Source organism: Nyctibius grandis, chromosome 11 (genome assembly GCF_013368605.1).
Source record: "Nyctibius grandis isolate bNycGra1 chromosome 11, bNycGra1.pri, whole genome shotgun sequence".
NCBI classification, from domain to species: domain Eukaryota; kingdom Metazoa; phylum Chordata; class Aves; order Nyctibiiformes; family Nyctibiidae; genus Nyctibius; species Nyctibius grandis.
Genome location: NC_090668.1, coordinates 25,126,894 through 25,142,103, shown reverse-complemented (window position 1 = coordinate 25,142,103; position 15,210 = coordinate 25,126,894). Strand labels below are relative to the sequence as shown.

Genomic DNA, 15,210 nt, shown 5'->3' with positions numbered 1-15,210 from the left:
GTTTTCCAACCCTATTGCAACCATTCACTAATCCAAGGCTTTTTTACTTCAGGAGAACAGTTACTGCATGCCACAGGTGAAATCAAATCAACTGTGCAAATACAACAACTTTCAACTAACCAACATAGAAAATTTAATCTCTAACAGGTTGATTCTATGAGAAACTGAAGTTTGGTTCGATGAACAAAATTTCAGATTACCTGAGATGTGAGGGATCATTATTGTCAAGCAGCACCTGCAGTCATCACTGCAGTTAGAGATTTTCAGCCATCCCTATGTTCTAAAAGCCATTAGAAGCAATTGTCATTTTCGTACATCTATCCCATTCCCTATAAAAGCACCCAGATAAAAACGGTGCCCTCAGAAGCTGCAAGGCTGAAGATCTGGATTACCTGCACGAAAATACAACCTGAAGGCAGCTGCTGTAACAGCTCTTCCCTCTCCCCCCAGCAGCCACACACCGTACCACCCACCTTCTGCACTTCGCATGACCTCCACCCCCTACCACCCTCACGTGTATTTGATCCTCACAATCATTTTAAACGAGTTAATTGTCAACAGGTGCAAAAAATCAGGCGGAATGGAGGAACGGGCAGGGAGGTGACGGCTGGCGCTGGCCCCGGGAGGGCGGCACTCGGTACCCGGGTCTCCTTCTCTGTCCTGAGGTAGAGGCAGATCTGGAGAGGTATTGCTGAGGTAAACTTTCCCTTTTACGTGATATCCCCGCACATACCTCAGCTGTTGATCAATAGCTGCATGTTTTAAACACACAGACTCAGGTTACACGGCTGTATTTTCACATATATATTTACCTCAAAGAGATACGGCTCTTCAGGGATACTTTTCCTTCCTTCTTCATATATTCTGAAAGAAAAAGAAAGCGTTAAGGTACATGAAGTTTTTTCCTCTGCATTCCTCACTAAACAGCTTAACAGCATAAACTAAAACAACACGGGGCTACAATCAGAGCCTCGGCAGCCTCCCCACAAGCTGGGGCCACCCTGGCGCCCCCGCCCCGGCCGCCTCCCTCAGCAGAGCGGCCCCTCACAGAATCACAGAATCAATCAGGTTGGCAGAGCCGTCTGGGATCACCGAGTCCAACCATTGCCCTGACACCACCCTGTCAAGGCAGACGCCCGCGGAGGGCCCAGACGCACCGGCGGAGGCGGCCGTAGAGCTCGGCAGCCGCCCGCCGCCGCCGCTCCGCCGCCATCGCCGCCCGCCACAACCGAACCGCGCGCCTCGCCCGCCCCCCCGGAACTACATCTGGGGCGGGGAACACAACGACGGCAAAAAAATATTCTTTCTCCGCCTAGAAGTGAGTTTTATTCAGATTTATTCTCGCCGCGCGCCGTGCCGTGAAAAAAAGAAGAATATCTCAAAAATTTTATAATTTCTGTGAGGGGGGAATGACTCGTCACGCCGAATACCTCCGCCAGAAAAAGAGTCCCCCGGTGTGGGAGGTGACTGAGAGCAACGGAGGCGCCCGGAGGAAGAGGGCTCGGCACCGCGGGTCGTGGCGTACGCGAAGGAGGCTCGGGCCGAGACTGGGGCCAGGAGTAGGCCGGCCGGTGCGGCAGAAGGCGGCGGGCAGAGCGCGGAAGGACATCGCTCATAGCGAAGGGACAGTAACGAGTCCTTCCTTTTCCGGTCGGGGCTGCGGCGGGGACGGGCGGGAGCACGAGAGGCTCCGCTGCCGCCACCATGGTGAGGCGCGGGCCGCGGGAGCGCGGGCCGAGAGGGGCAGGGGCCGTCGGTGGTCCGGGGCGGGCAGCGGGTGGAGGCTGCTGGGAGGCAGGCCCGGCGGGCAGAGCCGTGCCGCGGGCAGCCCGAGGGCTGGAGGCGTGGGCCGGCCGGCCGCCATTTTGGGGCCGTCAGCGCTGGGCCTGCCGCGTGGAGCCCGTGTGGGGAAGCCGGGTGGGCGGGCGGGCTGAAGGGGGGCCGCGGCCGAGAGCTTGGCTCGGTCCGCTCGCCTGTCCTCAGGCGGTGTGGGAGATGGGGCCCGCATCGCCTTCTGGCAGGGCTTTTTTACTTATCTCACGTATTTCTCTAAAGCAAAACAAAGCCACGCGGAAGCTTTTGAGCCCACCTAGAGCGAAAAGAGCGGCTTCTGCAGCACCCATTTTTAATTCTTCTTTTTAGCTTTTTTTTTTTTTTGATAATTCTGAAACAGGCTTTAAGAGGCCTTGGCCTGAAACCAGATCGCAAATGAACAAATGTTATTGCTAATGCAACTCAGGTTGTGTTCTAGGTCCTTCACCCTGATCGAGTTTATTCCGTGCTTGTGCTGGAGTCTCTGCACTAACTCCAGGGGTCAATGCCTTGCTAGGTAGCAGCGTTAGAAAAACTGATAGTACTTTCATTGCTATTGGTTAGTTTTGAGTTTTGTAATATTTTTAATATCTCTGAAGTGAGTTGTGGATGGGAAAGGGGAGGAAGAAGATACTTTGCCTGTATTATTGTCATGAGCTATTAATTTAATGACAAATACAGTATAATGCTAGAAGATTCTTTTTTAAAGGGTGCTGTTCAGACCAGCAAGCTATTATTTGACATCGTTCCAGTTTTTTGAAGCTGGTGCTGCTAGCAGGGGAATTTTTCACCTCATAAATTTTGAGGCACCACGGAGTGTTCAGAGGGCCCAGACTTGACAAAAAAATTCACTCTGATACTTTGCTTGTAGTTGTTGTGAGTCTCCATATTGTATTACAGAAGCTGGTTACAGCACATTCGCTCTTAAACGTTATCTAAATAACAAAACTTTGATAAACTGAATCAACTCAGGTGGGTTTTCAATAGGCTTTTTTAAGAGTAGATGGAAAGTAGTTTAGAAAATGTTCCTGAGGAGCCCAGAGATTCAATGCTAGATTAATTTTACCCAGATGACTTGGCAATCTATTGAATTTCAGACCTGAGGTGTAGCTTTCTGAATGTGGATTGTGCTGTGGAGCACTGTTTTAAGGGAAAATTATTGCTATGATGATGTAATTTGCGTCTTATCCAGTGTTCAGTGACAGTTGCCTGCTGTCAGCGTGCTGGCACTGTTGAACTGAAGACAGCTTCATTCTGAGCAATATTTGATGCATTTGAATACCAGCAATTTACTTTACTGGTGCTAAAGAGTTTTTCCTTTTTCAGGCTTGCGCTCGACCGTTAATATCTGTCTACTCTGAGAAGGGGGAAGCATCAGGCAAAAACGTCACCTTGCCTGCTGTGTTCAAGGCTCCCATTCGCCCCGATGTCGTGAATTTCGTGCACACCAATTTGCGCAAGAACAACAGGCAGCCCTACGCTGTCAGCGAGCTCGCAGGTATGGCTAGTCCACAACAGGGACAGAAACACTTGTGTTAGGCTTTGATTTTAATATAGGTGGGCTAAAATTGAAACAGATTTAGAACGGAACTAAGAGAAGTGCTGTTCAGTGGGATTCTGTACAGAAGACAAGGCAGCTGTTCTAGTTATTAACAATCTGATTTTAAATTGTGTGAAATACGGTTTTTTTTATTATTCTGAAGAACGGCAAGGTGGTGTAAAAGTTTTGGAGTACTCTGGGGTGTCACCTGAAGTGTATGTTACTGAAAGTACTGTGGTGCCTGGGTCCTCCAGTGGAATCTGTGTTCTTTGCAAGAACACAAAATGTCTGTAAGTGTATTGGACAGAAAACTGATGGAAACCTGTGTTTTATGATCCCTGCTCCATATTGACCACGGGAGACGTACCTGAGGCATTTGCCAAGAAGAAACCCCTGCAAATGGGCTGTTAGAGTTGCTTCAGAAGGCGGTGCACGTAGCTTCTGCTTCCTGAGAAATTTGTGCCAGGAACAGGCATTTTCCAGTTTATTTCTGATGGTGTCTCACAAACATTTTAACCCACTAGGAACAGCAGTGCCGATTCAGACCTCCGGATGGAGGGTTGAGCTTAGAAATCATTGTGTTAATGTACTTGATTCTGACCTAAGCAGACCTTTAATATGGTGAGAGTTGATTTACCTGATGGGGATTTGTTTTGCTGAGATGATGAGATTCCACTTCATTGGTCCGTGTTTCTGAAACACATGATAACAGTGGAAGTTCTGAGTGGTGGTCCTGAACTCAGCGTGTCTGTCGCTCTGGGAAAATTGCAGAGCTGTCACTGGCTGAATTAGAATCTTTCTGTTCCAGGTCATCAGACCAGTGCCGAATCTTGGGGTACGGGGAGAGCCGTTGCTCGTATTCCTCGCGTACGAGGTGGTGGAACGCACCGCTCTGGCCAGGGTGCCTTTGGAAACGTATCCTTTCATAGCCGCCTCTTGCGTTGGGTGCGCTGAACTCGACAAGCAGAAAAATTATTTCTAAGTATCTAAATGTGAAATGGAATCTTCTGCTGGAGGTAACGGCTGCCTACGGTGATCGGGACCACCAGGTCTGAGAAGTTTGTGATGTGATTAGAACCTTCCCTGTGCAAGTTCAGGCTTGCTTTAACAAGCAGCAGCTTTCAGTGGTGTCCCCCCACCACTGCAGCAGTGGTGGGTATCTTGAGGCTCGTGATGCTGTCTTGCCATGATGTCGTAATTTGCGTCTTACTCTGTGCTCAGCGACAGTCGCCTGCTGTCAGTGACTGGTACAGATGGCTGACGAACAGTTAACGCTGAGCAAGGATTAGAGAGACACTAGAAAAAGAAGCTTCAGAAAAGTTGTTCTTAACTGTAGATGCATAGATGTGCCGTGGGGGACGCATGTTTGCCCCCACCAAGACTTGGCGCCGCTGGCACCGTCGAGTGAACATAACTCAGAAGCGTTACGCTATCTGTTCTGCTCTGGCAGCATCTGCTCTTCCAGCGCTGGTCATGTCCAAAGGTGGGAGTTCTGTCTCTGGAAATGGCTGTCTGTGGTTTTACGTTGCCTGCACAGTACCAGTTACTGTGTGATTGCTCGAAATGTTGCTCCTGGGTGACGAGATCAGCGGGTAACTGCGTGTCTTGTGAAATCCTCTCTAGGCCACCGCATCGAGGAGATTCCAGAACTTCCTCTGGTTGTTGAGGACAAAGTTGAGAGCTACAAGAAAACCAAGGAAGCTGTGCTCCTTCTGAAGAAGCTTAAAGCTTGGAATGACATCAAAAAGGTGAGTTGCCAAGGTATGTTCTTACGAGTGAAACCCAGGTGACTGGACTCTGCTTTATTTAGTTGTCTTCATTTCCATGTTGCTTAACGTCAGTAGCTTTTTGGTTTTGACTCTTAAGAATGATGAACTTCTCACTGGTCCGTGTTTCAGATGAGCCGTGGTGATTGTGAAGTTCTGACTAAAGTTCTGTTGTGTCTTACTAGTGGGATTTGGGCTATTTTGAATATTCACAAGTTTAATTTTTATATAGGTTTATGCCTCCCAGCGTATGCGGGCTGGAAAAGGTAAAATGAGGAACCGCCGTCGCATCCAGCGCAGGGGACCCTGCATCATCTACAACGAGGACAACGGTATCATTAGAGCTTTCCGGAATATCCCAGGTAACCTCAGCTTGGGACACGCTTCCTCTTCCGTTGGGAGGCTGCTTGGAATGATGAGATTCCACTTCATCGGTCCGTGTTTCTGAAACGCATGATTTTGTGGAAGTTCTGACTTGGTGCAGTAGCTGATACGTTCTTTCCAAGAATCTCTTTTGGTGACGTTGGGGATGTTTATGACAAATGTTAGAGCTGTTACCAGCAGTGTTTGGAGCAGTTAAAAATGAGGATGTCAGGTTTGTTGCTGGAAAAAGGCTGATTGTTATTGGTTTTTAAAATTGAATAGATTTTCATACATGGGTGTGTGTAACTGTAGTGTAGAAGCTAACAAGCCCATGTCTGTTTCTGCGTGCTTTCTCAGCTCTTCATTCCTTGATTTTAATTAAAAAGGGGTCGGTGTGTCTGTTCTTCGACAGGAATTACTCTTCTTGATGTGAACAAGCTGAACCTGCTGCGACTCGCTCCCGGCGGCCACGTTGGGCGTTTCTGCATTTGGACAGAGAGCGCCTTCCGCAAGCTGGATGATCTGTACGGCACCTGGCGCAAAGCCGCCACGCTGAAGAGCGACTACAAGTAAGGACAGCTGCTGTCAGACACGGTGGACGGGGTAAAACAGGCTGGGGAGAGCAACCTGCTGGTGGCACCGGTTCTTCAGATGGGATGTGGCAAATGAATCCTAGTGCTTTTCCCTAAATGCCTATTTTTGTTGAATCAGCCATGGTTTTATCATCCAGCTCCACGCTATGAACGTTTCTTTCACAGCCTGCCAATGCACAAGATGACCAACACGGACATTGGAAGAATCATGAGAAGCCAGGAGATCCAGAAGGCGCTGCGTGCTCCAAAGTAAGAATTTTTAGCTGATGACGGCCAAGTGTGGTCCCTTTAGGAATTGCCAAGCGCGAGGCTTTGCAGTGAGATCAGAAATCTCTCTGCGTTGGGATGGCGGGTGGGGCTGGGCTTCATGTAGCTTCTGGGTACAAACCCTGGGAACTGGGGGTCCCCCAATAACAGTGCAGGGAAAATTTAGGAGAACTTGAATTGTGAAATGAGATCGTGACACGTGTCTGTTCCTGCCAGGAAAAAGATCCGCCGCAGAGTCCTGAAGAAGAATCCACTGAAGAACCTGAGAATCATGATCAAGTTGAACCCGTATGCCAAAACGATGCGCCGCAACACCATTCTGCGCCACGCACAAAACGTGAGTCCGCGCGGAGGCCGGTAACGGCCCAGGTTGGTTTCAGTACTTCAGACTCTACACTGAGGGTCTTTTTGTCTTTTTTAGCATAAACTTAAGGAAGAGAAGAAAGCCAAGGCCAAGGCCAAGCTTGAGGCCAAGGCCTCAGCTGAGCCTGGGGCAGAGGCTGCAGCCAAGACTGCCAAGACCACGGCGAAGGCCAAGACTGCGGCGAAGGCCAAGGCGGAAGCGTAGACCCTGTGCAGCGCTTCACCTGCTGAGGGGCGGACAGCTGCACCGCGGATTCACACCTAATAAATGCTGTTGGAACAGAACTGCTGTCGTGTTCTGATAGGGGTTTTTCTGAGGGGCAGGGGGGAGCGGGTGTTACAAGGGCTCGGCCGTTTCGTTCTCTCACGCCTGCGGGAGCCGGGATTTACCGTGAACCGGCCGTGACGGGGGGCGGCCGCCAGGGGGCAGCCGCTGCCCGGAAATGCGCTAATGGCGGCGGCGTGACGTCACGCGAGGGCCGGGCCTCAGCGCCGGCTGCGGTGCGTCCGCCCACGCTGCAGGGGGCGCTGCGGGTGCCCGGCGGCGGGGCCGGGAGCGCGGGGGGAGGATGCTGAGCCGCCTGCAGGAGCTGCGCAAGGAGGAGGAGACGCTGCTGCGGGTGAAGGCGGCGCTGCACGACCAGCTCACCCGCCTCAAGGTTCGGCGGGCACCGGGCGAGGGGGCGAGGGAGGCGGGGAGCGCGGCCCAGCCGGCCCGGTCCCTCCGCGGCTCGGCTCGGCGGGACGGAGCGGCCGCGGGCAGCGGCAGGGCCGCGCCTGCCCCGCGGTTCTTCTCCTTTTTTTTTTGTTTTAGCGCATGAAATGGCGCTTGAGCCGCGGGCGAGCGGAGGGGTTTGGGTTGTTAGCGGGGACCGCCGCGCCTCTGGGTTCCCGCACTGCAGCTGCTTCACAAAACCGCGGAGCTAACGCGGCCCTTCGCCTCCCGGTAAACGCGGCTGGGGCGGGGGGGGGTCCGTGTCCTGCTGTGTGTTGAAGCTGAAGGGTGGTGAAACGGGTTTTAAAAGCTTTGCTGCTGTTGATTATCCCAAAATCCTTAATTTCTGCATGATAAGAGTGCGATAAATTACTGCAAAGGCTTCTGCGTTCCCTCGTGTGCAGGTGGAAGAGCTGGCGCTGCAGTCCATGATCAGGTCCAGAGAGGAGAACGGCCCAGTCTCTTCGCCAGCGGCTGCAGAGGAGACTCAAAAAGTAAGGGAGGTTACTGGCTGCCTGACCTGGTTTATGCTTCTCCTTAGCTGAAAGGCTCAGCTGTAAAATCGGTCTGGTTTGTGGCCGGTTTATGTTCCAAGGGTTTTGCCTTTTCCCATCATGTTGTTTCCAGGGGAGTGGGAAATACCTCCTTCGTGTTGGCGTAGCTTCGGTTCACTGTTTATACGGTTTATTAAGCATTGTGTCTAATACTCTTCTAACTGTGACATCCTGGTTTAGCGAACTGATGGCAGTGGGTGGAGGTACAGGTATCTTCTGAACTTTTTACTAAATTTATGGTCAGCCTGAACTAATTGAAACTTCTATAGAAAGGTGGTGCCTGTCACTGTGATGGGCTCATGCAGCCAGCGGTTCTAGTACCAGATTTGTAAAAGATCCTGTGACTGTGCAGTTTTAATAGTGATTTGGGAAGTACTCGGTATCACTGCTGGGCTTGATAATTAGCAAGTTAAACTCTTTTATTGTGACAGATTCTTGGGCAGATGGACAACGAGGCTGCTATCAATCAAACTGAATTACACCTAAGTCTTCAAGATCATGAAGAACAGGAGGAGGAAGAGAAGGAGGAGTCTGATTCTTGAGAGAAAAAAAATCAGAGATGGTTTTTAATACAGACTCAGGAATTTCTTCTTCACTCATATAAAATTCACCAACTGGTTTTCATTTTGTCCTGTATATGGATATGAACTATAGGATATGCAAGACCCTTTGAGTCTGGGGAAGTTACACTTGAACACCTGAATCTCACAAGCTTGGCACATCTTGACTTTAGATGTTTGTTAAAAGAATGAAAATTTGCTGCAGAAATATGTAGCATAATCTGCTCCACATTTAAAACCTCATGTAGCTTACTACATCTTTGTATGTGGATGGGAGAAGTCATTAATCAAGTCAGACTAATTTAACATGTACACTAAAAGCAATAATTCATGTGTTCTTATTTTCTGATGCTGAAAAATAAAACCAGGCCATGGAGGCTGGTGGTTGAACCAATGATTCTATTATAACCTCATTTGCTTAAACTGGGAATTTTCAGATACGCAATGAGAAAAGACGTGTCCAGGATTGGCCCCAGGCCTTCACCTGCCGTCTTCTCAGATACACGGAAGACTGGCCTCAGGCTCCCTGTGCACATGATGGAGATGGAGGTGTTCTTACCTGGGAGCAGCAGGTAGTGCACCATCATCAGCCTAATGCTGAGCGCAGTAACGAGGTGGCCTCTGGTGCTCCTACTGGTGCTCTTCTTCAGTACTGTCAGCCTGACTGTAACCATGATGTATCTTCTACTCACTTAGAATAGCAGCCAGTCAGCCTTTTACTTGTCCACAAATGGTACGGTAAGAATTAGTCCATGTTACTTGTAATAAGGAACTAATATTTTAAAATTAGTGTTATTCTCTTTTTCCCTCAGGGTAACTTCATAAATCAATGCAAGTCCACCTTCTGCTTTCAAGTGAGCTTCGAGGAGGAGCATGAGGAGTTTAAGAACTTAGTTATAAAATGGAAAGTGAAGTCCCCTCCACAATTTCTTTAATGGTATGGTAACAAGCTAGTGCTGCTCCTACTGACAGTATGTTCTTTCTCCTCGTAGAGTGCAGACACTGTGTGGTGCAGCTAGTTGTTTTATCAGTTCTTAGAGACTTGTTTTAAAGGACAGAAACCCAAATCTGTTAAGCTGATTAAAACCAGACAATAAAAGTAATAATATTCTAACTTGGCCAGTTTGCCAACTGTCTTACTAGGAACACACTTACAGCCAGGGTTCTTCATTGCACAACTGGTATCTAAAGGTGCTGTTGCTGTCTCTGGCATCATTCAGAGCAAACAGATAAATAGTCTCCTGAAGTTGGCTTTTAAGAGCAGGAAAGGAACTTGGCAAAGTGTCCAGTGTCCTCGGTGTGGGCAGAATACATGATTCAACCTCTAGTGAGTTTCTGCCACTGTTGGAGGAGAGATTGTTTATTTGGCTTGTAGCAATAGAAACTGAGTGTTGGAATGTAAATGTAGCTTCATCCTGTACTAAAGACTAATTGGTTTTTGAGAACCCTGAATGTCTTAATGAAGGAGCTTAGACCACGAGTGCAGAAGATTCAGCAAAGCTTTCCCAAGATTCCCGGGTGAAAAAAAACAAAAAGCCTAAGCAGAAAATGTTGTGGCTTGGAGTGTCAAATAATTCTGTGAAAGGAGGTGTGAAAAGCAGGTCTGTGAGGAGCTCAGTGGCCAGCCTCTCCTTTCTTGGCATGCTACAGTGCCCAGCAGCCTCGGGGCACTTCCTGGGCTCCTCCTCTCTGTAGTACCTTTACTTTGCTTCTGGGCAAATGACATTCTGGAGAAGTTGCTCTAGGGTTTCATCTCCAATGGGTAATTCTGACTGTTGGAAAATGGTTCCTTGTCCCCAGCATGTTTCAGAGTAGTTTTTGTGGATATACATTACATCTGTTCTTCCTGCTGCCTTTTGTGAATGAGTCCCGTGCTTCCTTTTGGATTAAAATAGACCAATGCTGTTGCATGTTGCAATAAAGTACTTTTCCTGGTGTCCTACTACATATAACTGTGCTTGCAGTGTTCAAATTATTGCTGTCTGGGGAGCAAACAAGTAAAATGGGATTTAAATCTCTAAAAACTTGCTGTTCACATACTGCCTATTTCTTGTACCAAATACTAAAGTTGTCCTGTATGTTAGTGTGTATAATTCATATATAAAGCTCAGGAGAGATTTTAATTTAACTCTACCCAGCCTTGTCACTAGTACCAGCAGTCACATTCCAGCGAGGACAATCTGAAGGAAGCCTTGGATGTGTCAATGAGTCATTTCCTACTGCTGATGGGTTGAGGGCTATTCTATCCCTCTCTGATACTTGATACTGTCAGCCAAGGGGAAGTTCGTGTCTAGAATGATTTGGATTCCTTTTGGGAAGGAACTTCAGCCATTTCCGTGTCTGAAACATCCTTTCAAGGAGCTAAACTTCATAGCGCTGCTCGCCATGGCTGTTAAGAGAGCAAGACTGTGCCGAGGAGGCGTAGCTGTAGCCACCTCTCGCTGTTCTGTTGTACAGCTACAGCAAGGAGCTTGCCAAAGCTGAACTTCTGAAGCAACATAACCTGAAGAAAGGAGTGTAGCAGTCACTCGTGGTTAATGACAGATGCAGGTGAGCAGGTCTTCCCTCCCCTGGGTAGATTACAGCATTCCTGGGGTTTGTGCCACAACATGGGTTCGCCCTAGGAGAACGCCTGTCACACCCCACCCAGGGGGTGACAGCACCGAAGTGAGCATCAAGTGCTGTACAGGTTGTGTGAGCACTACCCAGGCAAAACCTCTGCAGGGAGACTTCCCTCAGACAGGCCCCAGAAACCCAGTAACAAGGGTGTTAACACAGTAATGGCAACTGACTCCAGCCCTCTTTCACACATTGTCATTTTACATAAGCAAACGTCTACCTCTTGGAACTAAGGACATTTCATGGTTATGGAAAAACACATAGAAAAGGGTGTGTTACACAGCACTGACTTAGGATTAAGGCTTTGGTTAAGTTTGAGTTTTAAGAAAAGCTTCAAGAAATTACTTGATAATATATTTATTAAGAGAATCCATTGCTAAACATCTGAGAGAATAAAACAATAGAGGATCTTCATACACTTTAGACACTAAACACAGTTGTCATGAATTTTTAGGTTAAAAGAAAGCAAACAGCCTGGATCTTTGTCTTGATTCTGTAGGACACTTCCAAGAACTAACTTTTAAAAATCAATTAGAAAGACAAACATCACTAAATCCAAGTATGATGATATGTTTTAAAAATAAATATAGAAATATGAACAAGTCTACAATTAGAATATTGCCCTGTACATTCCAAGAAACGCAGAGCTCTTGCCTTCTTTACCTGGAAAGAGATCTCTAAACAACAGCAGAGTTGGAACCATTAGGCCTAACTTTCAGATACAGTTTGGCAGCAGCAAAAGCATGCTCGACACATACAGTTCTGGAGCATCCCTAACTCTTTTTGCGTGGGAGATTAGGTAAGCGTGATTGAAGTACCAACGATTTACAAAGAATCTTGATGAAGTTCAAACAAGCTGAGGGTAAACACCCCCAGTGATATTTTCATTAAGAAAGAATATCCATAATCACTTAAAAGCAGCAAGCACTGTAACTTAAACATCTTACCGTTTTGGTCAGTAAACAAACGAATGTAATCCAATACAATACCAATTAGTTCATGACAAAATTTAAAACCATTTGGCACATGCTATAAAGACATTCTTCCTTAAGAGGTGAAATACATGTTTGAACAGGTACAAGCTGAGGAAATAGGACCAAAATAGCGTTGTTGTTAACAGATGTACAGTACAGGATTTGCTCTTCCCTATTCAGACTCCAGCAGCATGCGTGGGTGTGCTCGGTTGGTTAAGGCCTATGGTTGAACAAAGCCACCCCGCAAAATCCACCTCCTCCGCTTCAGATCTCTTAATGAAAGCATGAATCTGAGCAGAGGAGAAGAATATTATTATTCAAGCACTCAATCTCCTAAATAATCATTTTGAATAACGTGAACCACAATAAATCCAGTTTACTTTCAGTATTCAAGCTAGCTATAACATTTGGCAAGCCACGGGAAGAGACCAGGAGCGCTTTTCTGCAGGATGACTGAAATAACCAGCACATGAAACATACACACTGCAAAGTATTCCAGAGGAACGCTGCCTACACAGTGCCTGTTGCAGAATCCTTACACCACACTATGCGATAAGGATGTGACTCAGCCACTTGAGATAATATATTTTCTGGAAAATGTCTGCCTGTGCACAAAAAGGCTTTTTGTAATACAAAGTCTGATTGCATTTTGCACCCTTATTGCACAGCAGGATCAGGGCAGGGAAAACTGGATTTTCTGCAGTAGAACTTGAGTCCTAGCATTACACTTAAGGCCATGAAAAGATTCACTGAAACTGATAAGGTCATTTCATGCAGAAAAAATGCTGGATTTGTTTGTGTCTAGTAGTTCTACAGATTTTGCAAGACAAAGCTAATGAAAAAAGAGAAGCAAATTTTGTGTTTTACAACAGATGATAAAAATGTATTTAACTAGTCCATAAGGTATGTGGAATTTTGTTCTTTCATCCTCCTAAAGTAATAGTCTATATACTTTATTATTGACTAATAAACCCAAGAAAGAATTCTTCTGCTAATTAATTTAATAGCATTAGGTCATATACTCATTGTAATTATTAAATGGCAGACTCCAAAATCCAGCAGTGTTGGGTCTCCTTGCCAGTCCCTGTTCTAGGAGTGCGTGAAAGCCTGCAGCCCCTTGATCTCTGGATCAAAAAAGCAAATCCCCCTGAAACTGTTTGAGCTGCTGCTGTCAAGGGCCACAAACTACATTCTAGGTCATATGCTCTGCTCCTGATCTCAGGGCAGCTGAGGAACCCAACCTGCATGGAAGAGTGCTCTTAGTTCAAGTTAAGAACTTTCACTTACCATCAGCTGCTTCAAATCAGCTCTCTCAGCAGGATTTTTAATTAAACTAGGAAAACAGAAAGTGTTACACAAGTTACACACTATTATCTTTTAAAATAAAGATCAAGTTCTATCATGTCGGGGTACTGCTTTGGTCTGAAGATACCACTCTGGATAAAAGCATTGGGTAACGTAGTGCCTCTCAAACACAGATCAGGGTTTGTAAGCATTTCCCTCCTGTAGGTTTCACAGGTATAGTTTTAGGTATGAAAACCTGAGTTGTCTGACACTGTTCAGTGGGGGTAAGAGTGTCTATAACTAAGCTGGAGAGATCAAATTCCCATTTAAACAAAAACTCAACAATATGAACCACTTTATCCCTCGAGTTTCTGTTACCCAAGTCTTTTCAAGCTCAGTATCAACTATGGCTACTGCATTATTGTTGTTCTTCTTGGAAACAGTAAACACATATATGTAGCTTTGAATAAATAGACCAGCTTTTCAAACTGTAATGAACTGCCCCCCTTAGCATGGAATATACTGTTTCCATGCTGGTATCACTGAAGTATGATTGGAAAAGTAAACAGATGGAAGAATGACTGCTCTGATAAAGATGTTAGTGCAGTGAAGCACTGGGAAAGAAAAACAGCATCTGAAGCCTGCAAGACTTCTGCATCACATGGAACAGTCACTGCAGAATGCTGTGAAAGTAACCTTTAAGAGTAAGGATCCTCCTTAAAGAGGGGAACATCTCAGCTTTGGGGTTCTCTTTGGATGCATATGATGTCAAGCTGGTGTCTGTAAATGAGCTTTAGGCACTTGAACAATCAGAGAAAGGATTATGCTAATTGAAATGACTTTACATTTGCCATGGCCTACAAGTAGGGACTCTGATTGCCAAGTTATTGATACAGTAAGACAGCAGGGCTGATCCCAAATGTGTCTCTTTGCAACTTCGTCATAGAGAAAATACTCACCATTTGTTAACAAAATCTTGAAATTCAGAACCAAAAACACCGTTGGGCAGTTTTGGAGGTGGCTAAAAATTAATAAATAAAATCAGCAGTCATAATAATACATGATGATGCACAACCTACCCAGAGATTACCAATTATACATCCTGTATGTAGGTAAAGCTGTAAAGCCCTAGCACTACCCAGGCCTTCTTTCATAGCTGAGCTCTGAAACAAATGTCAGGCAGACTTCAGCTTCCGTGCATATGAATAAAAGATGTGCTGTCATATGATTTATAAAAGTAAAGACAATTGAGTTTATCACTCACTAATTTTGGTTATTGCTCTGACAGCTGCTGGATTTTAGGTGTTTCAGTAATAAATCAGACCAGACAGTTTCTATGGTGTGGGGTGGTTTCTGTTGGTTTTTGGTTTGGTGGTTTTTTTCTATACACACACCTGAACAGGGTTAACACAGCTTTGAGCTGTCATTAAAGAAGGCTCAGAGCAGCTGGCAGTAATTAGCACTGTGTTATTCTCACTACTAATCTCCAGTTTGGGGAAGGGAAGATGTCCTGCACATCATTAGTTCCATAATTCTTTTGATCTAAATATTTTGTCCCAGGGAACAAGTTTGTTCAGGTTCTGAATTCAAAAAGAATTCTGATAAAGAAGTGGTACTGTATAAACCTCCATATTATTGTCTTGCTCTCCATGTCATTTGCTATAGGACCAGAGTTAAGTTTTCATTCTTACACCATGGGTCCTGCAAGCACTTACACTTGGGTTACTTGTATGTAGGAAGCTGAGGCATGGCCTGCATTCAGTTACTCACTGGTGTACAGACTTTGTTGGATGCAGCAGC

At 46.3% G+C, this 15,210-nt stretch overlaps 3 protein-coding genes and 5 non-coding genes across 8 annotated transcripts in view; 7 read left to right on the top strand and 1 right to left on the bottom strand.

Annotated features, from left to right (window-relative positions):
- Positions 1-1,604: 1,604 nt before the first annotated feature.
- Positions 1,605-6,989, top strand: RPL4 (ribosomal protein L4). Its single transcript, XM_068410629.1, has 10 exons — positions 1,605-1,707; positions 3,139-3,310; positions 4,161-4,267; positions 4,697-4,835; positions 4,976-5,100; positions 5,351-5,480; positions 5,894-6,050; positions 6,240-6,323; positions 6,558-6,678; positions 6,763-6,989. Exons 1-10 carry the CDS (start codon positions 1,705-1,707, stop codon positions 6,907-6,909), a joined length of 1,185 nt encoding a protein of 394 aa, XP_068266730.1. The 5' UTR covers positions 1,605-1,704; the 3' UTR covers positions 6,910-6,989.
- Positions 2,973-3,073, top strand: LOC137669076 (small nucleolar RNA SNORD16). Its single transcript, XR_011049041.1, has one exon. It is a non-coding gene; the product is annotated as a small nucleolar RNA SNORD16 (small nucleolar RNA).
- Positions 4,009-4,080, top strand: LOC137669082 (small nucleolar RNA SNORD18). Its single transcript, XR_011049047.1, has one exon. It is a non-coding gene; the product is annotated as a small nucleolar RNA SNORD18 (small nucleolar RNA).
- On the top strand, positions 4,535-4,633 carry LOC137669085 (small nucleolar RNA SNORD16). The gene has a single exon (XR_011049050.1). It is a non-coding gene; the product is annotated as a small nucleolar RNA SNORD16 (small nucleolar RNA).
- On the top strand, positions 5,215-5,282 carry LOC137669084 (small nucleolar RNA SNORD18). Its single transcript, XR_011049049.1, has one exon. It is a non-coding gene; the product is annotated as a small nucleolar RNA SNORD18 (small nucleolar RNA).
- Positions 5,526-5,596, top strand: LOC137669083 (small nucleolar RNA SNORD18). The gene has a single exon (XR_011049048.1). It is a non-coding gene; the product is annotated as a small nucleolar RNA SNORD18 (small nucleolar RNA).
- A 253-nt stretch (positions 6,990-7,242) lies between the features above and the next one.
- Positions 7,243-8,927, top strand: SNAPC5 (small nuclear RNA activating complex polypeptide 5). The gene is made up of 3 exons (XM_068410486.1): positions 7,243-7,363; positions 7,824-7,913; positions 8,405-8,927. Exons 1-3 carry the CDS (start codon positions 7,274-7,276, stop codon positions 8,513-8,515), a joined length of 291 nt encoding a protein of 96 aa, XP_068266587.1. The 5' UTR covers positions 7,243-7,273; the 3' UTR covers positions 8,516-8,927.
- Positions 8,928-11,493: 2,566 nt separating this feature from the next.
- The window catches only part of MAP2K1 (mitogen-activated protein kinase kinase 1), a 31,409-nt gene continuing 27,692 nt past the window's right edge, over positions 11,494-15,210 (bottom strand). Inside the window, exons 9-11 of the mRNA XM_068410120.1 lie at positions 14,370-14,431; positions 13,414-13,459; positions 11,494-12,416 (exon numbers count right to left, since the gene is read on the bottom strand). Coding sequence (XP_068266221.1) covers positions 12,303-12,416; positions 13,414-13,459; positions 14,370-14,431 — 222 coding nt within the window. The 3' untranslated portion in view covers positions 11,494-12,302. The remainder of the gene's footprint in view (positions 12,417-13,413; positions 13,460-14,369; positions 14,432-15,210) is intronic.

Coding starts and splice junctions, on each gene's coding strand:
- RPL4 (XM_068410629.1), top strand. Junction 5,481..5,893: donor AGCTTTCCGGAATATCCCAG/GTAACCTCAGCT, acceptor GTTCTTCGACAG/GAATTACTCTTCTTGATGTG. Junction 6,051..6,239: donor ACGCTGAAGAGCGACTACAA/GTAAGGACAGCT, acceptor TTTCTTTCACAG/CCTGCCAATGCACAAGATGA.
- SNAPC5 (XM_068410486.1), top strand. CDS start 7,274: ATGCTGAGCCGCCTGCAGGAGCTGCGCAAGGAGGAGGAGACGCTGCTG. Junction 7,364..7,823: donor ACCAGCTCACCCGCCTCAAG/GTTCGGCGGGCA, acceptor CCTCGTGTGCAG/GTGGAAGAGCTGGCGCTGCA. Junction 7,914..8,404: donor CTGCAGAGGAGACTCAAAAA/GTAAGGGAGGTT, acceptor TTATTGTGACAG/ATTCTTGGGCAGATGGACAA.